The sequence below is a fragment of the Pantherophis guttatus genome, chromosome 2 (assembly GCF_059756535.1).
Source record: "Pantherophis guttatus breed Tessera chromosome 2, ASM5975653v1, whole genome shotgun sequence".
Classification (NCBI taxonomy): Eukaryota; Metazoa; Chordata; class Lepidosauria; order Squamata; family Colubridae; genus Pantherophis; species Pantherophis guttatus.
The window spans coordinates 116,564,383-116,590,858 of record NC_142064.1 but is presented as its reverse complement, the minus strand read 5'-3'; the positions used below and the strand labels follow the sequence as shown (position 1 = coordinate 116,590,858).

Below are 26,476 nucleotides of genomic sequence, written 5' to 3'. Positions count from 1 at the left end.
TCAGATAAAGATGTGTTTGGTCTAAGGACCTAAGGATCCCCCCCAATAGCCCCGGTAATACTGACCTACAGGTGTTACAATTTATAAAACTGTCAGAGAACCTACAATGTTTCATAAAATGACATTGTTAATTTTTGGGTGCAGAATGAGGAGAGCCTTTTTGCGGTTATGCAAGGCTTATATAGGGATCCCAAGAAGTTTGCATGGGAGTCAAATGCAGTTGGAGTTCTAACACTGTAGAATCATTCTTTACTTTGGTCACCTTACTTTACTTTGGCTTTGGAACAATTAATCAGTGGAACAGCTTGTTTTCAAAAGTTGTGGGGCTCCTTCACTGGAGGTTCTTTAGAAGAGTTTGGACGATCACTTGTCTGAAATAGTATAGTATCTCCTGCTTGAGCTTGGGGTTGCACTAGAAGACCTCCAAGGTCCCTTCCAACTCTGTTAAGGGAATAATTTACTTTGCATTAGTTGTGTCTATAGACTCGGGCACTTATTCCTTCTCTTCTGTTCTTGATGTAGATAATGCACTTCCCATCTGTTAACTGGTGTGTCATTTTAAGGTTTCCATGACTCTTTGGGAAGGATGTTGCCAGCAAGTCCTTTTCCAGGACAATCCCACACATTCTCATACTGAAGAAAGAGCTGTGGAAGTCAGTGAAACAAGATTGTGAAACAGGGGTGCATGAATGGACCCAGTTACATTCAGATGAATTCAGAAATTTGTTCCAATTGTTGCAAATTCCAGGTTTCCAGTCTTGATCTGTAGATTAAAAACATAAGGAAAACAAACATACACTCTCAGAGGAGAGAAGGGAAGGAAGGAAGGAAGGGGAGGGAAGGAGAGAGAGAGGAAGGAAAGGAAGGAAGGAAGGAAGGAAGGAAGGAAGGAAGGAAGGAAGGAAGGAAGGAAAACTGCAACAGGTAGAACAGCAACTGTTCTGCTGGGAGTGAGGGTGGGGTTGGCTAGGGGTTCAGGATCCCATGACTAAATGCCGGCCATTGCAAAATATGAAAAGAACGCCAATAGCAAAATAGCAAAAACATTAATACGGCTTTTATATAGCCTTAAGTCCTTAATGGCCTTAAGGACTTACGTCAAAATACCCTGAGTATATAGATTGACTAGGCTTTTGGGCTTCAATGCCAATAAAATCCGCAAAGCTGTACTTGCTGCATAGTCCAAAACTGATTTGATATAGACCCATCTGGAGCCAGCCATGTCATGCTTCACCCACCCACAGATCCCCAGCTATTATTATAACTGCCTCCCCCACCTCTCCTGTCTGCAAGGCAGTTGCCTGGAGCTCTCCTTGAAGTTATTTTTCTCTAATCAGAACATCACTGCACATGTGTTGGCTTGTCCACTCAGGAGAAAATCTTGGGGGCCAGCAATGTTAGGGAATTGGGCAGTGGTGAAATCTAAAATTTGTTACTACCGGTTCTGTGGGCGTGGCTTGGTGGGGGGGGATAATGTGACTGGGTGGGCGTGACCAATTTCTTTTTTTTTTACTTTTAAAACCATTTTTTCTACAACCTCTTCAGGGAAGAGGTTGTAAAAAAATGCTTTCAAAAGGCTCTGACGATCCCAGCTGAGTTGCCTGATGGTCAGAGGGTTTGCCGATCAGACAACTCAGCTGGGATTGTCAGAGGCATTTAAAAGAAAAATGATGATCGCGCGGCTCAGCTGGGCATGGGGGGTGGGCAGGGATTTTTGCTACCGGTTCTCCGAACCACCCGCCTCCATCCCTACCAGATTGGGCGATGCGGTCCGAACCGGGAGCATTTCACCCCTGGAATTGGGTCAATCTAGCTGAGATAGTTAGCTGCTTTCTTTATAGGTCCTGTGGTAGCAGCTCACTGCAAGAGATTTACTGTCCCCAGACAACTCCAATCTGATTTTGAAACATCTTTCCTCTGAAATGGCTTGCCAAGGAATCCACTCCAGGAGTTGGCAAAGCATCTCATCCCACCTTGAGCAAGCTCCGTCTCAAACAGTGAAGTCCAATATGTCCCTTTGCCTTCACACCTAAAGAGGGGGATGGACCATATGTTGTGGAACTTATGTCAACACAGATTCCCCCCTCCTTTTTTGCTGTTGGAGGACCAGCCCAGCATTTCCCACATAAGATTCTTCAGCTCTTTTTCCTGGTCTTTACAGTATTCCCCTAGCCCACTCACCTAGTGGAGGTTTATAACACACCTACTTGCATTCTTATTTTGATCAAAATGAAAAAAAATTGCACTGCTGAGTTTAAGTATCTTCATGGGCTTTAGAAAAATGGCCCAGGAACAATGGGAAAATGTGTGGATGAAAGGTTTAAAATTTACACTAAACTATAATTTAAAAGAAAATTTTTATAAGATGATGTATCGTTGGAATTCAACACTGGGTAAATTATACAGAATATATAAAGGTATTTCAAATGAATGTTAGAAATGTAAAAGCAAAGAAGGAACTTTTTATCATTTATGGTTGATATGTAATAAAGCTAAGAAATTTTAGAGTAATATTCATATTATAATATAGAAAATTCTTAAAACAAATATAAATGCGAAACCAGAAACTTTTCTTTTGGGTTTAATGGAAAAAGACTTGGAGAAAAAATGTGGAACTTTGTTATTATATATGTTAACAGCAGCAAGACTATTATACTCACAAAAATGGAAGGACACTTCAATTCCCACCATGGACGAATGGCTACAGAAGCTGATGGAGTTGGCAGAAATGGCTAAATTGACCATTTTGTTTAAAGGAAAGAATATAAGTACCTTTGTTTCCACATGGAAACATCTTAACTTTGTGCTTGAAGTGGGGAAAAAATAAAACTCTGATTTTGGGTTTTACCGATTAGATTGATATCTTTTTATAGAAATGGCTAGTTTATATTATTATGGGAAAACAATAAGTTGTGGTTTCATGTTAATGCTTTTTTTTACTGCAACAGAGGGAGTTGGATGTCAACGTTTCTTTTTTTCTTTTCCCCAGTTTCTCCTCATTTTCTCTCCCCCTTTCCCCCCACTGTGTCTTCCTATTTATTTTTGTATTTTACCTTATAACCTAATACAAATGTTAAACATGAAAAAGAAAAATGGCCCATGATCTGTGGGTAGTTCTTTCCTATTTTAGAACAATAAAACATCCACAAGGGAAAACTGGTTACCAGGCCTGCTTTAAAAGGCAGAAAATCTGCCTTTTTTTCAGATTTTATGTGATAAAGGATCACATAAAGACATCTTTACATTTTTGAATCAGGATATGCCAAAGAAAATGGAAAATTGTGCAAAAAGGCAATAAGGAGCCTGGATAGCTCTGCAGACAAGGCACTGTAATTTAACACCAGCTGTCTGCAATTAAAGTAAGTTCGAATCTCGCCAGGCTCAAGGTTGACTCAGCCTTCCATCCTTTCTAAGTAGGTAAAACGAGGACCCAATTTGTGGGGGCAATAAACTGACTTTGTATAAAATATACAAAAGTATGAAGGCTATTGCTTAACGCACTGTAAGCCGCCCTGAGTCTCCAGAGAAGGGCGGCATATAAATCAAATTTTTAAAAAAAGAAAATTTGTGGTAAGAAAATGGAGTATATATTAAAATAAAAACAATAGCCTAGAAGTTGTGATGAATTTCTTTAAAACTGGTAAAGAAGTTGAAGAAACTAGCATCTACCCCATTGGACCCCTGAATGCCCCTTACGTGGAAGGCAATGTTGTCAGAGGTCTTGTCTCTGTGATGACTCTGTGGGACCAACATCAACACAAGGGATTACTATACTCACTTCCTATCTCCCGTCTGCTTTTACTCACTGCCCCTACAGATAAAATGTTATTTAACAGATTAACAGAGTTGGAAGGGACCTTGTAGATCATCTAGTCCCGTGATGGCGAACCACGTGTGCCACAGGTGGCACGCAGAGCCCTCTCTGTGGGCACGGGAGCCATTGCCCCAGCTCAGCTTCACCACGCAGGCGCATGCACCTCCCCCGGGCCAGCTGGTTTTCTGGTCTTTGCCATGCATGCCCGGGAGCGGGATGCATGTGGGAGATGTGCATGCATGCATGGGGGGTGGGGGGTCATGCATGCATGTGCGGGGAAGGCGCACACATGTGGGGAGTGGGGGGCATGCATGTGGTCACACGCATATGTGGGGGCGGGGCGCACATGGGGGGCCATGTGCTCATGCACGGGGGAGCGTGCAGGGGCTCGTGCACGCATTGCATTATTTTGTTGGCACGCAATGACAAAAAGGTTAGTCATCACTGATCTAGTCTAACCCCCCCACCCAAGCAGGAGACCATACACTATTTCTGACAGGCAGTCCAGTCTCTTCTTGAAAGCTTCCAGTGATGAAGCTCCCACAACTTCTGAAGGCAACTTCTGTTCCATTGGTTGGTAATGTAGATGGTAATAAGCTGTCTGGGTCAAGCATTTACCTTTTCAGGTTAAATCCTGCTGTCAAGTGGACTTTTGTATTGATGTGATAATGCTACAGGCTGCTGAGAATATTTGAAAGTGTCACAGAACAGGTCAGCAGCAAGTTTACTTTTGAAAAGGAAAGGGTGATCAGATCTGATTAAAGGGGAAGGGAGACCACCTAAAACCTTAAAACTGCAAATTAGATTAGGAAGTAAAATTGAAGAAGGCAAGAGTCAACTACTTCTGTGGGACTTTCCAAAAAACTATAAGGAAGTGTTCATGTAGTCACCTGAAATTGAGCTTAATTTGATATAGACTACACATTTTAGTTAGAAAGCACTGTTAATTCATGCTGAATTTGATAGCATACAATAAGTGTAAAAGATAGGATTCTGCCCCAAGGGAATCACAGTTCTGATAACTGGCATCAAAGAGATAGAAGTACTGGAAGGTTGATCAGAGTCCTTCCATTTTAAGTTTATAGTCACCCACTCTGGAACTAAAATACATTTCTACAAACCAGTAACTTGATTCCAGAACAATAAAGCAATACAGCCCATGTCTAAAAGGCTGCTAAAATGGAAGCAGGTTTATGTTGCATGCTCAAGAGAACTCTATTTGGGCTATGCCAAGCACAGCGTCATCAAAGCAACCTTTCAATTTGCCCCTCAAAACAACAAGGCTTGGCAAGGATTCTGCTCTGAAGCATCCATCACTCCCACAAATGGAAAGGGATGCAGGAATGGCTGGACCATTCTGCTGATTCTACAGGGGCGAGAGTTTTCCTTCTGAATAGTAGGAGGTGGGAATTAAAATGCACAGCTTGTGCCCCTGAAAACAGTTGGTCTCCTGCTGCCACCGAGCTTTTTAGCCACCTCTGCATCTTCCTGTTCCTTAGATACCAAGTTGCCAACGCTAAACCAATCAAGATCCCCCTTTCTCCTCCCCTCCGCTTGCCAGCTATTCTTTCTCTGGTTTTGCCTCCTTTCTTACTCTCTCTAGCTCAGCTTTGCTTTCGGCCATGAAGCTCCAGTGGCTCTCGCATTTCCTTCCCTGCTGCTTCCTGCTTCCAGTGCTGATGCCCGTGGGTAAGTGACCAGCGGTCCACCCTTCTCTCCCACCCCCACCCCGAGATGCTCTCCACTGCCCAAACTATGCCGAAGGCTTCTCACTGACGGCTGAGAAAAGCAAAGGGAAGAGGCTTTGTGTTTCCTTGTCACAAATGGGATCGGATGCAGCTGAGTGGGTTTGCCTAAGATGTGTGAGAAGTCCCCCCGCTCTCAAAAAAAGAGGGTTTCCATTTGTCTCTCTTTATGACTCTCCCCCCTGCCCCTCTCCTCCCCTGGGCTATATAGAAATCTCTGCTTAGATCTTTGCTGCTTTCTACACATGCTGTTTTTTCCATAAAAATCTCTTACTGGCTCCTGGTTCTCCATTCTACACTCAAATTCATTCACTTGCGGTTAAGAAGGGGAATAAGACTTGTTCTTTGGATGATGATGATGATGGTGATGATGATGATGATGATGATGATGATGATGATGATGATTTCTGTTGCAGCCATGAGGAAATAGTATGTGCGTTATTAAAAGAGAACAGATGGTTTGAGTTTTGGATTGGGCTGGGATATCTTTCACTTTGAATTCTTTTCCAGACTCTTTCTCTGCTTAGGATGTGGGTTAAAAGGATGGGGGCTGTTGAAATAATTCTTTATGGCCCCAAGAATAGAGGTCCTCTAGTCTAAGAACATCATATGATTAACAAAACAAGACATATTAGATCTAGAGATTATGTGGATCACTAAATCTTTCTTGCTCATCTGACAGAGGTGTGAGTGGAAGTGGAACTTATTGTGATACTTCAGGATCCCAGCTTGCACATGGTTGATTGAGGCCATCAGATCTAACCCCATGCTCAGTGCAGAGATACAAAGTCTAGCATCGCCAACATGTGCTTAGACATGCAGCAAAAGGGAGCCCATCCTTTCTATTACCATTAGAAAGATTTTCCTAATGTTCCAGTCAATATCATTACCTTATTCTGATCTCTTACCTGTTGAGATGTTTAGAAATAAATTTCTCAATCTCTTTCATTTTTCATTTACACAAATAAGTAAACCTAGGTTCAAAGTGAAGGGTGCTAAGAGGTAGCAGCTTGTCATTCAGGCTGGAGAAAAATTGGAGATTGGAAATTCATGCAAAAATATTGAACAAAAAAAAGCCCAGTTCTCTTGTGAACAACTGAAATGCATGCCCATTTACACTGGAGCTCTGGGAATTGAAGTCCACACATCTTAAAGTTGCCAAGTGTGAAAAACACTTCTCTAATTGTTATTTGCTTCTGAAAATATAGCTGAAATATTTCTTTTTCCAGTCCCCCATTGCCTCAATTTGTTTTCTGATCATGACACTCCTCAGCATTAAAAAAAATGTAAGCATCTTGGAGCAGGAATCCATCTTTTTGCTTTCATTCTTCATCCTTGCCCATCTTTTTCTGACCAGTCAAAATTCTTCTACCACTCTCTTCAATCTTCTGCAAGGGTGAACTGGCCAGACAGCGCAGGTCAAAAATTTTGTGCTATCCATAGTTAGATTAAATAGAGTGAATTCAACAGAACGCTTGAGGATCTCAATAGAAATTGGGTGCTTTGGGTGCAAGAGTGGATGGCTAGACACAGAATGATGAAAGCAGCATCAGAACATCATGGTGTCACAACACACGCCCCTTTTCTATGTATGTTATAACATTGCATATGCACAAAAGGGTAGAGCTTCTGAGGCCACAATGTGCCCCAAACTACTAAGCATACACCCATGCAAGGATGGTATACCTTCAAATATTGAAGGCTTATGGCAACCTCTTAGGGATTAAGGCCTTCTCTGCTGTTGCTCCTGCCCTCTGGAACATCTTTCTCCCACTTCCCGATGTGAGGTTGGCCCCAACTCTCCTCTTTTTTCGTAAGGGCCTAAAGATGTGGCTTTGCCAGAAGGCTTGGGGCCCCAGTGGGGGAACAGCGCAATGGAGGTGGTTGATTGAATAATAAAAGATCCCACCTCCCCCCATTCTGCCCCCACCTTCCCCATGTGTCTTTGGTTTTAAAGTTTGATTTTAACTTTTTAAATTTTAGCTTAGATGTAACTGTAAGTTGTCCAGAGTTACCCTATGGTAAGATGGGCAGGAGAGAGAGAGGGAGGGAGGGAGGGAGGGAGGGTGGGGAGAGAGAGAGATGATAGATAGATAGATAGATAGATAGATAGATAGATAGATAGACAGACAGACAGACAGACAGACAGACAGACAGACAGACAGATATCTGCATGTTGGAGGTTGGACCGCAGAAATGCTGAGGGCCCTTCCAATATTATTAATCTATTTCAGAGGGCTGAAAAGTTGTCCCTTAGAATCTGATCATCGTGTTTCACCCATAGATTCTTTGATTTTTCCCTCCACCAAATCCAGAAGATGTTCTTTCCAACTCAAGGGAATATTAGAAAAGAAATATGGAAAAGGGATTCAGGACTAAGACTTCCCACCAGTCTGTTTGCCAGCAGGATAACTCTCACCCAGAACTTCCCAAGGAAGAAGAAGCCAACAAAGAAAGGTGGCACTTGAAAATGGGCTTTGGGAAAACTGCAGAATAAAATGCCCTCCATGGGAGCAATTGGACAATTGGAGAGTGGCTCAGAATATTGCTGATTCCTCTATTCTAAGTCCTCTTTTCTCTTTCTTGATCATGTGTCCTTGAACTATGATCATGAAATTGAAAAAAGGACCAGAAACAGATTTCACATATTTTTCCTTGTTTTTCTTGGCTTATTTATTTGCTAGAGTTATATCCACCCATTTATTCTGGACCAAAAGGCATTAAGTTATGTTACTGAAATTATTCCTTGTCCAACTATATAGAAAGCTGTGAAATCGCTCCAAACAATGGTTGTTTTAATAACCATGCAATTGTGCTCTGGGTTCATAGATAATAATAAATGATAGGTCACTTTGGATAATGAGATGGAAGGTATATAAATTTAATAAATAAATAAAATAACTCAGATTTTCCAAAGCACAATGGTTAGATTCAGACATTATGCTAATGTAATTTGTTTGGGTGTGGTTAGTGGTTATGTAAATCCAGCCATTATATGTGAAATTAGAAATTAGTGTTTTCATTCCCAGACAACCTTGGTAACATAAACCACAGCTGAGCAAAATAAATAAGTGCACAGTGACCGAGTTCATATTCAACATTAAACATTCTTAAGCAAGTGTTGATATATATAGTGATCAGATCCACACCATCCAGTCAGAATTGAAGAAGCTTCTTGGATGAGAAGCAAAACGTCTTCAAAGAAAAACCAGAAAGTCCAGTTGCCTCTTGAAAAAGCACCTTTGGGACAACCATGACTTGGATGACTGAGAATCAGGCCAAGCATACTATATATATGTTCCCAAACTAGCTATTGCCTAAAGCATTTGCCAGGATGACACTAATTGGAAAACCCGCATGGCTGGCAATTCCTTGATACAGAGAGATGTATGAATATAGAAGTATTTTCCCTTGATTGCTCTTCTTCACTACATCTACTGATCTTTGCATGCAGCCAGTTCCTGCTTCATCCAATTTCATTTGCTAGATTATGTAAAATGCAAAAACAGACTAGTTCTCTTATTAAAACAGAGAACAAGCACCTTTGAAGATACATCACTCAGTATTATAAAGGGCAACTCATTTAGCAACGTGCTTTGAGAAAGTAAACTGACTTTTGTGCATTTTGAAATGGGGTAGAAGCAGTGGTGGGATTCTACCGGTTCTCCCCAGTTCAGGAGAACCGGTAGCAGTGCTGGCGGGAGGCTCTGCCCACCCGCCTGGACATCATCACGGACGCTCTGTGCATGCGCAGAGGTGGTGCACACGAGTGAAGTGAGCACATACACGCTGCAATTGGCAAACCAGTAGCGAAGGTAAGTGAATATCGCTACTGGGTAGAAGTTCCTTAAACATGCTTCAGGAGTTCCTTCTAAATGATATTATGGTCCCCACATTGTAGATAGTGTGACTGAAGCTAGTGCTTATTTGGATGGTAAAAAGCACAACTACGTTTTGGATAATGCTAATTCTCACCATGTACCCACATACTCACTAGATGATCTTAAGGAGACTGTCACCTTCAGACACTAGAATCTGACTTCAACTCTCCATGGACCCTGGACAACCCAGAGAGTGGTCCTTGAATTCAAGCCACCAAAAGCATAGATCCCTTTCATACATCTTAGGTGAATGTGTGCCAACAGAGAGAGCAGAGAATAGGATTGTGGGCATGGACTGTTTTCTGCCCATTTCAAATTCTTAAGCATTCAGATGAATACCTGAAGAGAGCGGGAATGCAAAATTAGCACTTCATAGAGTAGGCTAAGTAAAACCATTCTTCTAAAAGCTAGTCTTTCTTGCAAAGAAACGCTTTGAGTGAAAAGCATTATGTTTTTGTGTACTGACTTGAAGTTCAATCTAATATGTAGAGTCATTTAGGTACATTTTTCTTTAAATGCAAGTGGTTTTCTTGGAATAATTCCATTTGTGTTTCCTGTAATTCCGTTTGTGATCTCTTGAGTTCCTTCTTTCATAAATGTGTATAAACTGCAGCTACAAGAATGGCGCTCTCATGTTTCTTTAATTATTTCAGTGTGATGAGCACAGTCTATTGCTAAAATGCCTTGCGATTAATGAGAGGGAAAGGGAGGGAATGGACTGAATTTTTTGCCTAAGCCTATAAGATACTCCCTATCTCTGAATCCAGAAACCTATAAATCTCTATGTGATGTTTTGGGCCAACTGGTTGGTAAGTCTGAATACCTTATTTCAGGAGCAGAACAGCACATGTTTGATGTGACCATTTGGCCAGAAAACCCTGTGGTGGAGCATGGAGGTTCTCTCTGGCTGAACTGCAGTACCAGCTGCCAGGAGGCAGATGCCAGGGGAGGCTTGGAGACATCGCTGATGAAGGAGAAGAAAGACAATGGGAGTCACTGGGCAGTTTTCCAGCTTGTGAACATCACGGAGTGGGCGTCTGCCACTGAGTGCTCCTTCAGCTGTTATGGAGAGCATAAATCTGTTCAGGCAAACATCATGGTCTATCGTAAGTGGTGATGATGCAAAGATCTGTTTGTTGTTTATATCTGTAAAAGATTGCCTTAAGCAGCTTTTCATCTAGGTAATTACTTAGCCTAGACCAGCCTGGCCTGAGAGTTGGAAACATATATATATATATATATATATGAACAAAGTCAGAATGTGACACAGGACACTTTTGAATGTTACACAGGTACAGTGATGCTAATTAGAATGGACCATTGGGCTAAATTCCAGGCTCCACAATCCAGCCTAGTGAGAATTTCCAGATTCAACAACAAGGATTATTATTATCATGGTTGATTGCATAATCAGCCAGATGTTTAGATTGGATCTGGCATTTTTGCCCACCTATCAAGTCCTTCCCAAGGACCTGGCATAGGCAGATGTTATTGTTTAATAATATTAAAGGGACTATTTTAGGATGTAAGCTGTTCCAAGTAAAGCGATCTTTTGCAATTGATTAATGGTATTATTATTATTATTATTATTATTATTATTATTATTATTATTATTTCTTCAAATAATTGTCCTGTTTTTCCTTTTACCTCATTCCCCTATGAGCCCATTGAAGAAATGAAGATGCTGAATAGAACTCCAGTTCTCTTAATAGCTAAATCCAGAGCTTTTAAAAACATTAATAGAAATGACAGGGAAAGGAAAAAAGCAGAGGAAGGGCAAAGGAAAATGAGGAGGAAAACCGGAAGGTCTGAATCACTAAAAAGGAAGCAATCTGCAATTCATATCCAGATAGATATAACCCAAAAGTTGTTCCTTTTAGTATCACCAAAGAGGACCATCCTCTCCAACAGCATGTTGCTTTACAGGTGTCTCCAGATTGCAACCAATTAACTTGTTGGGGTTGACTGTAAGAGGTTTTGATAAGGCACAACTACTGATCGAATGTTCTCAGAATAAAATGATGGCATTTGGGTAGCCTTCAATGACTGAGACGTGCACCCTTCCAGAAGTGGGTTATCACATCCTGCATAGCTAGAAGCTACTGCAGCCCCATGGGAACCATATGAACATATGAACATTAGATTACCTTGAAAGTATTTAAAGATGTGACCTAGAAAGATAATTTCCAGGTTTTTACTATTCAGATCCCTAAGGAAACAAAGTCTGGTGAGATAAAATGGGTGTTGGGATAAAGTATGAAATTAAAGTTGTATGTAACAAGCTAAGGGAAGAGTCTAGCAATGCTTGGTGCTTGGAGAGTAGTGGCACAAGATCATAAATGGAAAATAATAGCAATAGCACTTAGGCTTATATACTACCATTCCATAGTGCTTTAGAGCACTCTGAGCAGTTTACAGAGTCAGCTTATTGTCTTCGATCATCTGGGTCCTCATTTTACCGACCTCGGAAAGATGGAAGGCTGAGTCAACCTGGAACTGGTCAAGATCAAACTCCTGACTATGGGCAGAGTTTGCCTGTAATACTGCATTCTAGCTACTCTGCCACCAATGGTCACCTGAGGAGAGAGACTTTGAAAAATGGGTTTCTGAAGGTATATCACATGCAGTGGGAATGTGTGGTCCACAGGGCTGAAGGACTTCAGTGTCTAAATATTTAACGTAGGTAGGGTTTTACCTTGCCTGCCTTTCTGAGAGCTACTTCTTGCTTTACTATAGACAAAACCATAGGTTATTGGCAAGATTCCCATAAATGCTCACCACTTACTACTTTAAATCTGTTTTGTCCGTGAGATATATCTCAATGAGAATTTGGAGAGAAGACATCTTCAATGGTCTAGATCAGCATGACAGACAATCTATGTCGTTCAAAGATTGTTGGATTGCAATTGCTCTTCTGCTGCATGATTAAATATGCTAGCTAGGACTCATGTTTGTTCAATATAATTTGGAAGGTCACATGCTGTCTATGCCTGATCGAAATGGTTTGACCCTTCCTATGGGATTTCTTCAGCACCTTTATATGAAATCCTTTCCCAGTAGGCTTCCATGTATCATTGCAGAAATCCCAGAACATGTAATGCTGGATCCAGTGCCAATAATGGAGATGGGCAAAGTGTATAATCTGACATGCCGAGTTGCCAATGCTGCTCCCATCCAGCTCCTCACTGTGACAGTGTATAAAGGAACAGAAAAACTCCACATAGAGACCTTTGAGAATCACAGTGCTCCTGAAGCAAGTGACGTCCTAGTGACCTTCCCCATAACTGCTCAGCAGGACAATCACATGGAGGAAGTCACCTGCCACATTGCTCTGGACCTGAGGCCTCGAGGGCAGCTCCTTGAAAAGACATCATCCAGTGAAGTCCTAAAAGTCTTTGGTGAGTTGCAAGTTTCTTATTGTACATTTTTTATCTTCTCCAGAATGAAGCTTCCTCCTCCCAACAAAAAAAGTGGTGAATAGTTGTCAAAATAGAAAGAAAAGAAACATTAAAAGCCAGCATCCCAATATCTGGGATTCTTATTTGCTCAGAAAGAGAGGAGTGGGTGTCTATTTGGATCTTAGAGGAATGCTTGTGCTGGGGACTATGGGGAAACCACTTGGAGTTCTGATCTAAATTGAGAAACTGAATCGGGAATCAGCAGGCAAAGCATGATACTTCCCATGTTGCAGTTAGGTAGGTTTGTATTATGTATTTAATGGCAAAGGACAAATGTGGTGAATCAACCTTATTACATTGGGGGGAGGGGGCAACTGGGCTGCTACTTATACTGCAGAATGAGCTCTGATGTCTCTGAGTATTTGTCCCCAAATCTTTTCCTGGTAGTCACTACTACTAACAGAAAGTTCAAGCAGTGATAGAAGAGGGATTTATCAAGAGGGAGGAGATTGGATCAAGCCAAACGATGCTTGGGAATGTAACTCAGTGTCAGCTCCAGCATGCTGTCGGCATAGAGCTGCCATTCTTGGGGGGAGGAACGCACAAACCTCGTTTCAGCCCAGCATGGCAAATAAACAAGTGGATTAACTGTTTAGATGCTGGTTGTAAATACTCAAGAATTAAACAACTTCCGGGTCACATGGGAGGGAGCAGCGCGCGTGATTGGGTGAGTGGTGATAACTAATAGATAAATGGTGGTGGGAAGCACAGGGCAGTAGCTCTAACAAGATTTTCATCTGCGATTGTCAGTGAGTGCCAAGAAGTGATTAAACTAAGGTAGCAGCATCCAGGTTTGTTTCCTTTTATTTCCTTCTGTTTGGAACCTGACACTCAGATGCATTGGGAAGCCAGGAACCAGCTTCAAAACTAACCTCTGGAAAATCAAAACTGCTAATGAATAGCAATAGCAACAGCAATAGCCCTTAGACTTATATACCACTTCACAGGGCTTTACAGCCCTCTCTAAGCAGTTTACAGAGTAAGCATATTGCCCCCAACAATCTGGGCCCTCATTTTACCGACCTTGGAAGGATGGAAAGCTGAGTCAACCTTGAGCCGGGTTGGGATCAAACTTCTGGCTGAAGGCAGAGTTAGCCTGTAGTACTGCATTCTAACCACTGCGTCACCACAGCTCTGTGTTCAGTCCTTATTGTCACACATCATTCTTCACCCTCAGTTTATGTCCACATGGGATTTCTGGGTGTGCAATGGATGCAGATCTCCATTCACATACACTCAATGATACACACAGCAAATTATTATAGTTTCTTCCATTCTACTATTACAAAGCCTGCAATAATTGCAAGCTCACAGTGAAAAGAGCAACTTGTATCAGAATTGGGAAAGCTATAGATCTCTAGAAGTTGCTGAAAATAAAGTACCATATTTTTTAGACTATAAGACCACCGGAGTATAAGACGCACCTTAGTTTTTGAGGAGGAAAATAAGAAAAAAGCTGTTCCCAGAGGTGAATTTTAGCAACAGGTTCATTAGTTGTGAGCTCTGTGCCTTGCTTTTTTTTCAACCTCCGAAACCTCCATTTCAAAGGCTTTTTTTCTGAAGCTCCGTTTTGAAGGCTTTTTTTCTGAAGCTCCGTTTTGGAGGCTTTTTTCAGCCTCTGAAACCTCCGTTTGAGAGGATGGGCAGGGCTACATTCGGAGTATAAGACGCACCCAGATTTTCACCCTCTTTTTGGGGGGGAAAGGTGTGTCTTATACTCCAAAAAATATGGTAACCCAGCCATATGAGCTGCGACTGCTGAATATTAGCTCAGCGACATTTGAAGAACATTTCAGCACCCTGAACATGTACCATGTTAATCTTTCAAATTTAAAGTTACAAAAGGAAGAAGTACTTGAACAAGAAAATATAAAGATCCGTATTGTTAAGGATCTTAATTATAATAGTGCTCTTCTGCAGTGTTCCTGATCAGACCTCAACTTTGAAAGGTTGCAATGGTTAAATTCTGTCCTGTGCTCTTTAGAAAGAATCGCTTTCTGTTTTTATTCTCTTTGTTTTATCAGAGAAGACTGGGGTCAAATCTTGCCTCTCCATCTTTCTCCAGCTTCCTATACAAGATTTATTGAAGGCTGAATTGATCCAGAGAGATTCCAGTTTTCACTCTGGGTTGGGTTATACTTCCCCACTCCAGAGTGGAGCACAATCTGGGGGTCTTCTTGGACTCACCGCTCCTGTTCAATGAGCAGATGGCAGCTGTAGCCAAGAAGGCCTTTACAGAACTTCATCTGATGTGGTAGTCATGCCCTTTCCTAGATCAGGAGGCCCTTCAGATAATCACTCTTGACTTAGTCGCCCTTGTGCTGGACTACTGGAATGTGCTCTACATGGGGCTGCCCCAGAAGACCACTCAGAAACTTTAGCTGGTCCAGAATGCAGCAGCATAGGCATTGAGGGGGATGCCTCAGTATGCCCAAGAGACACCTCTGCAGCAATGGCTGCCAATCTGATCCCAGGTACAATTTAAAGTGTGTGTTGTGACTTATAAAGCCCTACGTGGCACAGGACCATTTATTTGAGGGGTTCTCTGCCTTCTAGAGTGTATGCCCAACCGATCAGGACTAACAGGGTTGGCATGCTGTCATCCAGAGGCAGATCTTCTCTGTCACTATGCCTGTCCTCCGGAATGTAGTTCCCCTACGATTCAAGTGGTTCCCACCTGCTATTGTTCTGGAGGGCCTTGAAGACTTGGTTCTTCCACCAGGCTTTGGACTAAGGTCGTTGGAGCCCTTCATTGAGTTTCTATGATTGGCTGGGTTGCCATCTTGTTTTTAATCAGCATTTACTGATTTTTTATTTTTTTTTTGTATGTATGGGTTACATTTTACTATCTTGAAAGATTGTGCTACTGAAATACAATAACACAATGAGTAGTCCCAAGGGTGATTTTTTCAAGAGGCAACTGAACTTTCTGTTTTTTCTTTGAAGATGTTTCTCATCCAAGAAGCAAAAGGTCTTCAAAGAAAAAACAGAAAGTCCAGTTGCCTCTTGAAAAAAAGCACCTTTGGGCATCCATGACCTGGATGACTGAGAATCTCCACAAACAACAAAATGAGTAATTATCACTCTCCTATATTTTTAGCTTCCTTTTTTTTTTTTTTAATTTAAGGCTTAAAATAGTGGATGTGATGAGACTCTGGAAGGCTTAATATGTCTTTCTGGTATATTTGAACCCAGTGCTCCCACCATCTCTCCAAATGTTGGGCCTATGAACTCTAGTGACATTACTTATAGTATAACACCAGCCATGCCTCAGTAGAAAACAAATAATAATAAAAAGGAAGAAGAACAAGAAGAGTAAATGCAGCACTTGGCCAGAAAGACCTGATAAAAGCATGGCTGAATTTTTTTGTTGTTTAAGGACATATGCTAGTGATAAGGAGGCAAAGCTAGCAGTGGCTGGAGCAGGATAACAAAATAAGTAATGCCTTCCCTCCTGCCCTCCTCTGTGCCATGCACAAATTGCCAAAAGGAGGAAGAATCACTTCCTGATAAAAGAACCAAGGATCTTTTGAAATTGGGCTAAGCAATGACTGATGAATATGGCAGCCAGACTTCAACTTGTCCCAATGGAAAAAAGGACTCTTAATACATTAATGATATAAACAAAATACTTTCTGATGTTAAAGTGGGGAAAAAATGGGCATTGATTTCTCAGATAATTTAAACAATTATAATTAATTGCAGGATATTTAATTTGATATTGAAGCTACTTAATAAGCTAATAAGATTTTCATTCATAGGACTAAGAATTGCTTCAGTTTTTTTACCCTTCCTCCATCCCAGTTCCTAGTTCTGTGCTCAGGAAAGGCATTTTACTGCTAGTGAGCATGCTGGAAACATGTAATTATTATAATCCTGTTAGTGGGAGTATATTAATAACTGTATGTCAAAAACATTGCCCTTGAGCTGGCTGCTTTAATGAAGCTACAATGGCTGTGACTCACAATTCTGTTCTGGTGCCCAGAGAATTAACTGCCCCCAATTTTACCTGTAACTGAGTGCAAGAAAGAAAAGATGCAGGCAGATTTCTTCACCCATTTAATGATTGTCATATAAACATGTGTATCTGTCGTACTGTACGTCATTGTTTATTCTTTATTCTAAAAGGCTCAAGATATGTTTTAGAAATAATTATGCCCCATAACTCAGATGAAAAACATCAATGGCTAAGAACAGTGAAGGCCCCCCAAAAGATCAAAACAACTAGCGAGCACATTATGTCAGTGAAAAAACAATAATTGGAGATCATGCGAACCTGTGAAATTTTAAAAGCGTCTCATGGGTATTTTCACAAGATGCTTTCACACTTATCAACAGTGTGTCCCCTGATACCCCTATCCAATCTGTGATCACTACCACCACCCCAATTTACAAAAGTCAGTTTTATTAGGCAAGGAGGAGCATTTGCAAACAAAACCTTGATTTGCCCATGTACCATTCCCACCCCCATTTTCATTATGTTTCCTAAAATGGGGAAATGCTTCAAAAGTGACGTTGAAGACTAACACTTTTTTTAACCGCAAAACAACTTCTGACTTCATTTGATTTCATTAGAAGAATCCTTGAGGGGGGAGCAGGTGGGGCTGGAAATCTAGAGAGAATCAAGAGAAATGTCATCACATTGATGTTCAGCAGCACAACACTGCCTAATTATGTGGTATCCTCTAAATCAGGGGTGTCAAACTCGATTTCATTGAGGGCTGCATCAGGGTTGTGTTTGACCTCAAAGGGGGGCATGGCCAGGGGTGTGTGGCCAGTTTGACGTCACTCATGTCGGGGGCGCCTGGGGGCCCGAGTGCTCTGCAGTGAAAACGGGCTTCCAAGCTCCGTTTACAGCTGTGACAGCCTCCTGCAACCCTCTGCCAGCAAAAATGGAGCCTGCTCAGCCCGCCCGAGCTCTGTTTTCAGAGCTCGGGAGGGCTCTGAAAACAGTGCTGTCAGAAGCACTGCGGGCCAATTTTTCACTGTTTCCAGGGTGGCCCTATTGGCCAGATCTAAGCACCTCATGGGCCAGATCCAGACCATGGGCCTTGAGTTTGACACCCCTGCTCTAAGTCCATTCCTATGCTCCTCTGGCACTATTAGGCGTACCTCATTATAAGGGTCTGGGAGTCCTTAGCCTCTATCAAGTCTATCAAGTACTCAGTTATTTCAGTGTTCCCATCCAGCAGTAACTCAAAATACATGTTCAGGAGGAAACTTTCAAGTCTTGCAATAAGAATGGTGTTGTCATATATACACAATCCCAGAGAAAATCCATGGAGTCATATGTGGCCTCCAAAGGCTGAAGTGCCCATTCTGGATAAATTAGACAAATATTATTAAGGACAGGAAAAGAAAAATGGAAGTCCCAGGACTTCCTGACTGATTACAGAGCCAAGGACAAACATGTATAGAGAAAAGTAGATTTCTTTGGGAGGGGGGGGGGGTTCATGGAACTAATCTGGCTTCTTAAGAGGGTGCTTAACAGAGGTTCTTGTATCTGATGGCTTTCCTGGCAGAGAAATAATTGGAAAAATCATTCTTTCTTATAGATTTTCTGGCAGATCCCCAGCTTCACACTTTGCGCTACGTACAAGCTAGCTCTAACATGAGTGTGACCTGCGAGATTGCTGGGGTCTTCCCAGCTGAAGAGGCCCAATTTGACTTGAAGTTCACAGAACAGAGTCTGAATGCCAGCATCACTCTGTCGGGCAATACTGTGAGAGCTCAAGCTCAGGTGTCTTCCTTGGCAACAGGAAATTATCAGCTAAACTGCACCGTGTCCCTGGGGCCCATAACCAAATCTGCAGTGGAGACCGTGCATATCTACAGTGAGTGGCTGCTCTGATTTCCACAGAATTGTGGCTTGTTTCAAAACAAGCTAGCTAGGACCGAGGAGAAGGAATGACAGTACTAAGCACATTAATCATCATTGTGATAGGTTTCAAGATAGAATAAAGAAGCCAGTCCTTTCCCTTCATTGTAACTGAGTTTAACCCTGTGTTTATATCATTGGGGTCGCACATATACTGAATCCAGTTTTTTTAATAATGAAGGTCGGGATAAGGCAAAGACAGTGGGAAGGTAAAGGGCATCTGTACTCAACAGCAAATTTCTTAACTATTCCAGATCTCAAGGAGGCCCCAAAGGTGCTTTTTCAAGAGGCAACTGGACTTTCTGGTTTAATGAAACATCTCTAAAGAAAAACCAGAAAGTCCAGTTGCCTCTTAAAAAATCACCTTTGAGACAACCATGACCTGCATGACTGAGAATCTCCATAGACATCTCAATAAGGCCTGATACCAAAGCTTTTACAAAAACTGTGGAGAAATATTTCAGTTGTTTTCAGATTTTGGGACAAAGACCTTCCTTTATACCTGAGTAGCACACAGTCTTCTTTTTCTTCACGTCTCCAATTTAAGACGTGTGTGTGTGTGTGTGTGTGTGTGTGTGTGTGTGTGTGTGGTCTGCTGACATGCAATCATCACTAAGAAGTCAGAATATCAGTGCACCATACTTCCCATTAAAGGAGGGAGGGTTGCAATAGTTTTTGAGGCAGTAGTTCCACCTGCTGCTGAGTGGTATACCAAAGGCCTAATTTCAACAAGTAGGTGGAGAGCTTCAAGAAAAATTAAGCTGAGGCAAATCAAATGCCAATTAAATTCAGTGTCATTATAATGATTATTCTCCATGTATTCATTTTCTCCCTTTTGCCTTAGTTTGGGTTCAAATTTTGGAAGGTCTTTGGGACTTTTGAGGGTTGCATAGGATTTCAATCTATGCATGCCTGCTGTTGAATAAGCTTCCAATGGCAGCAGACCAGAAGGCAGAAAGATCTGAATTGCTTTCCTTTTCTCTCATGCCAGTTTAAGGTGGGTAAATGGTTTTATCTCATTAGAAACCATTAGCAAACACAGACACACACACACACACCAACAATTATTGACCAATTCCACATCTAGGGTTTTGCTTGGGTTCTTAAAGCCATAGTTCCCTCTAGCCCCATAAGAAGGCATTTCTGAAGCAGAGGGCATGTATATCACAAATGCAGTGAGATGTTTGTGAGATGACATCATGATAAGCTACTATACAAAGTTCTAAAGAACTGAGAAAAGAACACAGCAGGTCATGTTTTCAGCCTTATTTTTTCAGTCATCAGATGATCTTCCAAATCCCATGATCCATGTACCCATCTGTTCTTTCTCTCCTTGAGCAGGCTGTAAATAAAAAAAAATGGTCCCAGAACTGTAAATACATAAAACTCTGCCAAAAATGTGTTGCTGGGTATGCCAAAAATGTAACATCATGTTTCCTTCTGTGGTACCTTATGCAATTTCCCCCCAACCTGTGAATTTTCCTGTTATATTGAGCAGTAACTCTTATTACATTTGATCACTGCTTGTGCTAGCTGGAGATGATAGGTGTGGTACTGCAATGCATCTGGTAATCAGCAATTACACATATCTGTTCAAAAACAAATTCTTAAGACTGTTTATCTGTGAAATAGTGCCTAGTATTTGATGTAATTCCCAACTGCCATCATCTCCCGAGATGTTTCAGAAGCAGCATTCTTTTTTCTTTCTTTCTTTTTTTTTCTTTTTTCAAAATTGCAGATTTTCCACAGCCTTCTTTGGAAATCTACCCCTCTGAGGCCCTTGCCAATAATCTCGTGACAGTTCTATGCAACTCATCAGCGCCTGAACCCCCCAGCTTTTCTCTTCAGATCCAAAATGCTTCTGGGAGAATCTTGGCATCCAGTGATGACTTTCCATTGCAACTCAACCTGACAGCTCAAGAGGAAGACAATGGGCAAGAATTTGTATGTGTGGTAGAACTCGAAATTGATGGAATAACCATAACAAAGCACACCTCTGCCACACTCTCTGTCTTCTGTGAGTACAGAATATCCTTCCTGCAACAGCATGTTGTTTACTAGTTTTCCATTAAAACTCTTATTTCATTTATCCCTGCAAATTAGCACATTCAAACCATTTTGCCTCTGCTTGGAATTGCCCAGTAGGATCTAAGAAACAGGATCTCTTTGATTATACTGTTGGAGATCTCACAATGACCCGTCCAAATTATTTTCTGTGTTGCTGTTGCCACTGAAGCTTCTGGTGCACTCTGGCTGCAAAACAGCTCATTATTCTAACCTCCCAATAAAACCAAGCAGGCTTTTACTATAAGTGGATACCCAGGAAGCACGAGTAATCCTGTCAGCAATGCTAGGACCATTCTGGGTTTGTAGCCTGCATTAAAAAGAACAATAAAAATCTAGCAAACTATTGCACTTACACGCTCACTGCTATTTTAGATATAATACTGTGTTAGCGTAAGATAACAGCCAGTGATGGGGAAAGGAGGCAGACGGACTCATTTGCAATTCAATGTCTATCAGGAAGGAACAAGGAGGTGTAATTCTATAGTGCTGCTACAGGCACCTCCAGCACTGAATTAAAGATGCCTGGAATTTGTGCTGGTGAGAGGGACTAAAGATCTGGATCCAACCTTTGGTCAGGCATATAGGGAACGGAAGCAGAGATGGAGGCAGCTGAAATCTTTTTTTATCCTTGTTACCCAAGGTGAGAACTGGCCCCAAAGATGTGCTGAGTGCTCTTCCACTTTCCATTCTGCCTCAGCATAAAGCAGGAGGGGTTCTGTCCACCCAAGAAGCAGGGGAAGGAGAAAAGCAAGTGGGGAGCCCTTCTTTTGGTGCTAGTAACTGGCAGCATGAGAGCCCCCCTAAGGCCATGGAGATAACAGAGAACCTGCCCCAAAGGATCCATTCTCTGCCACTTTTCTCCTCTTCCCCCTGTTCTTTCTGCCTTCCAAACAAAAGCAGGAGGGAGGAACCAGACCATCCTTCTCCCTACCCCTACCCCTGACCTAGGTGGCAATCAAAGCAGAAGAGAGGAGGAAGGGAGAGGACAGAGGTGGGTTTCAGCAGGTTCTGACCAGTTCTGGAGAACCGGTAGTGGAAATTTTGAGTAGTTCGGAGAACCGGTAAATACCTCTGACTGGCCCCGCCCCCATCTATTCTCTGCCTCCCGAGTCCCAGCTGATCGGGAGGAAATGGGGATTTTACAGTATCCTTCCCCTGCCACGCCCACCAAGCCACACCCACCAAGCCACCCCATGCCCACCAAGCCATGCCCACAGAACTGGTAGTAAAAAATTTTGAAACCCACTTGTGGAAGAGGACCTACTCATGGTTTCATGCAGGAGTGCAACCAGGATTCTCTATTGTGACATAGTGGTCCACTGTATCAATGCACTCCTGATGATGCACAAATGAAGTTGCATTTTATTTTAAAACTAAGAGTGCTGCTGTCTTCAGGAGTGCAGAAGCGGCAGCTGTTTGTAAGCAATCTCCTGGTGAAACACCAACATGTATCACATATCCAGCAGTTGACCAGTAGACTACTAGACATATAGTATGTAAAAACAGCCTCTTGCATCCTAGACCCTGCAGGACCTAAGCTGTTCCTCTGTACTGCTGAGGACCTATCTCCACAGTAGGTACCCCTGTAATTAAGTAGACCTTCTTTGGGGGAAAGGAGGTCTTTTTACTGCTGGAGAAACTGGAACCCAAAGGTCAGCTTCCTATTCTTTCTCCCAATCCTCACCCTCAAGTACTTTTTGTCCTACCTAGCACTCTTGGTTTGCTACTGCCAACTTTCCAAACCATGGAGACTAGGGCAATGACAACCAAAGAAAAGGGAGAAGTGGGTCTTTTAGATCCTGGGAGAACTGGCATCCTTCTTTTCACCATCTTTCATCTGCCCCCCACCCCACCCCCAATGAGCTGGTAGAAAGATGGCTTTAGGGCACAATGGAAGTGCCCTGGCTCTCCTACTACAGCAGGCAAATGGTCGTAAGGGTGGGTATGTGCCCCTTGTCACAAGATGGCAAACGCTGTCTGTTACACATAATTGAATTGGGAGCGCTTAGACTGTTGTGCAAAAGATCTCTGAGTCTATATTTAGCTCTATCTTCTGCCTTGGTTTGGTAGCCGTCACTGCCACCACCTATTTTGTAGGCAGCCCCTCACCTGGAATCCTCCCCTCTGCCCTTAGTGTGTGAGAGAGATAGCATTCCCACAATCTGCACTACATACTTATTTCTGGCAATTTGAAAGGAAAGAAGTGAGAAAAAATAATTCTATAGCACTTTTTTCTGGTTGCACAGCACTGAGGTGCAGCTAAGGAAATCAGCCAGTTCTTATCCATTCATTTTTAGGAAGACAGATCAATCTCATAAGACATAAATAAGATAAACCAGTATTAAAAAAAGATTGGAAAAATGGAAAATATAGGGCCATGAATAGACCACAATAAGGGTCTCCTCTTAATATTAAAAACCTGTGCTGTAAAGTTATATAAAACACACCAATATTGAGCCTGTACAGGACATTAATACCAAACACATACAATCAAAATAAAAATTCTAACATAGTGTTCTGTCTAGAATTGTCTATATCTATTCCTTAGAGACAAATAGACTTCCAGAGAAAAAGCTTTCTTGTTTCCTAGGAACTGCCATTTTCTCATAGATTGCAACTTTCAATCAGAGGCCCAGGAGCAACATTTGTCAACCTTGCTACCCAGCTCCTGCCTTTGTCCTAAAAAGATAAAAGCTTTTATCTAGCAGAAAGGGGGAAGTTTAAAGTAATCCTCCTGTGTACGTGATCTTTAGCTACAAGCACTAGTCACTTCAAATTAATATTGAAACTCAGATGTTGCTGGCTGTCAGTCAGTATAAGAATGGGGGCTTACCTGCCCAGTTTCCATAGTAATAGTGTCCACCACAACTGCAGATGTATCCTTGCCATATATGTTTAAAACTCAATAGAAGATCAATGGGATTCTAGTTTTTTAAAAGGTGACTATGCAAGTTCAGCCTCCCTCCTTGTAAATTATTTCATGATTTCTGGTACTCAGAAATCTCTGTGCAACCTAAAATGCACCTGAAGGCAGGACCAGAGGCAATGAATGGAAACTAATCAAGGAGAGAAGCAACCTAGAAATGAGGAGAAATTTCCTGACAGTTAGAACAATTAATCAGTGGGACAACTTGCCTCCAGAAATTGTGAATGCTCCAACACGGGAACTTTTTATGTAATGATTAGACAACCATTTGCCTGAAGTGGTATAGGGTTTCCTGCCTGAGCAAGGGGTTGGACTAGAAGACCTCCAAGGGCCCTTCCAACTCTGTTATGTTGTTCTGTTCTATGTTGAGCAAATAATTAAGCTGAAATATGAGGGGACAGCCATGGATCTACACCAAGGTAATAATTCTGAATGTCCCATCACAGAGTAGAACTACTTTGGTACAGCAATTAAGACACTAGGCTAGAAACCAGGAGATTGAGTTCTGCTTGTGGCATAAAGCCAGGTGGATGATCTCAGGCCAGGCACATTCTCTCAGCCCTAGGAAGAAGGCAAAGGAAAAACCATTTCTGAAAAACCTTGCTAAGAAAACTGCAGGGACCAGTCCAGGCAGTTATCAGAAGTCATCATTGATTCAAAAGCTTCAAAAACAAAAACAAAACAAAAAATCACAGGACACAAAAGATCCCCAGTTCATTTTACTTTTGTTGAAAATATTAAACACTCCTCACTTCCACTGCAAAATCTCCAAGGCAGCTTTTAAATGATCAATTAATCTAACAGTAAAATATAAGACAAATTTATAAGGTTGCCTGCACATGGTCGGAAACATAATAAAGAACACACCATTTTCTACAGTTTAGTGATGCCACTAGAGGCACTCCCCTCACCAGATCTTAAATCAGCCTCACTCCAGGCTTAACTAACAATATGCCCACTGTCACCCCAATATTCTTCTCCAACCTTAAACATCCCCCTTTATTTCTCATTCAAAGAGAGAAGAGCCTCAACCAATGTGTATGTTCCCTCTGCACATTGCAGATGTGCCAGAAATGGATGAGTTGTCTTGTCCCAGCAACCATACATGGGTAGAGAGAACACAACAAATGCTCCACTGCTTGGCTAAGGGGAATCCAAAGCCTTTGGTGGCTTGCTTCAAAGAGGGCATTGCTTATGATGTAGAAGAGAAGACACAGGTTGACCGGAGCCATGCTGGCATCTATAACTGCACGGCCACAAATGAGCTCGGCTCCAGCACTAGAACAATCACCATCCATGTTGAATGTAAGTAATGTTTCTGTATCAATGTGCATGTACATATACTTGGGGGGGTGGGGGAGGTAGTGTCTAAGGAGCTGGACTAAGAGAGGACTTTGGGCCAGCCACACACTCCTAGATTGTAAAGTCAAAAAGCATCCAATGTTTCTCCCTTCTCTCATTCACCTCCATTAAAATTCATTGCAGGGAAATTCAGGGCCTGTAAAAGGAAGCACTTCTTTTTAAAAAAACTTATATCGGCCAGATATGGCAAGGGCCACAAGTTGCTTTTAAAGGGGACTAGATAAATTCATGAAGAATCAGAATATTTTTGGGTAACATATTGACCAGAGGTGGTATTCAGCAGGTTCTGACCAGTTCTGGAGAACCGGTAGCGGAAATTTTGAGTAGTTCGGAGAACCGGTAAATACCACCTTTGACTGGCCCCGCCCCCATCTGATCCAGAGGAAATGGGGATTTTGCAGTAAACTTCCCCTGCCATGCCCACCAAGTGATGCCCACCAAGCCACACCATGCCCACCAAGCCACGCCCACAGAACCGGTAGTAAAAAAATTTGAATCCCACCATTGATATTGATTGTATACTTCTGGTTTGGTGGCTGTATACCACTTACTGAATCACAGGTCTTTTCCACTGTTGATGCAAACAACCATTGAAGAAAGTTTTCATGTCATCATCATCATCATCATCTGCTTGTAAGATTCTTGAATGCATTCATTTGCCCCTGGACTGTAACACAGAATACTGGACTAGATGGGCTTTTGGCCTGATGCCAAAAGGACTGTTTTTAAGTTCCTGTGTTCTTATCACCAAGCACCTTCTCCATCTTCTCTCTGTTATAGATGGCCCTGAGCTGGAAGAGTCCAAATGCCCAAGTCATCAAACTTGGCTAGAAGGAAACCTGTGGAACCTCAGCTGCCAAGCTGATGGTATTCCAATTCCAGAAGTATTCTGCATAAAAGATGGCAAAGTGTACAATGCTGGAAGGATGCACAATATCACGCAAAGTCATGCTGGCATTTATTACTGCAATGCTACCAATGTACATGGGTCAATTACCAAGATAGTTGCTGTTACAGTGGAGTGTAAGTGCAATTTGTGAATTTGTCAGCCTTTCCAAGTAGTGCAATCAGGAAATGTGACCAGATGAGCTAATATTACTTTATTATAACACTTTTATGTTCAGAATCTTGCAAGTCTGAAAATACCGATCACCCGCCACCTGTTACCACTAGATAAGTTAGTGATGTTCCTTTTTGAGTTTCTTTCTCTGACCGTTTTACAGGTGAGGCTATCCTCCCTCTTACCTGATTGTTCCCTAGGCAGCATTTCTTCCCCTTGTCTTCCAGGGTCATTCCCACATACCATTTCAATATTGCATGCAAATTGTGTGGGTTAATACTGAAA

General features: G+C 42.0%; 1 protein-coding gene across 2 annotated transcripts in view; it reads left to right on the top strand.

Moving 5' to 3' along the window:
• The first annotated feature begins 5,109 nt into the window (after positions 1-5,109).
• Positions 5,110-26,476, top strand: part of ICAM5 (intercellular adhesion molecule 5) — a 32,960-nt gene continuing 11,593 nt past the window's right edge. For both annotated transcript variants that reach the window (XM_034434319.3, XM_034434321.3), the window contains exons 1-7: positions 5,110-5,503; positions 10,274-10,546; positions 12,521-12,838; positions 18,454-18,732; positions 20,515-20,793; positions 24,832-25,074; positions 25,912-26,154. In XM_034434319.3, coding sequence (XP_034290210.2) covers positions 5,437-5,503; positions 10,274-10,546; positions 12,521-12,838; positions 18,454-18,732; positions 20,515-20,793; positions 24,832-25,074; positions 25,912-26,154 — 1,702 coding nt within the window. In that variant the 5' untranslated portion in view covers positions 5,110-5,436. The remainder of the gene's footprint in view (positions 5,504-10,273; positions 10,547-12,520; positions 12,839-18,453; positions 18,733-20,514; positions 20,794-24,831; positions 25,075-25,911; positions 26,155-26,476) is intronic.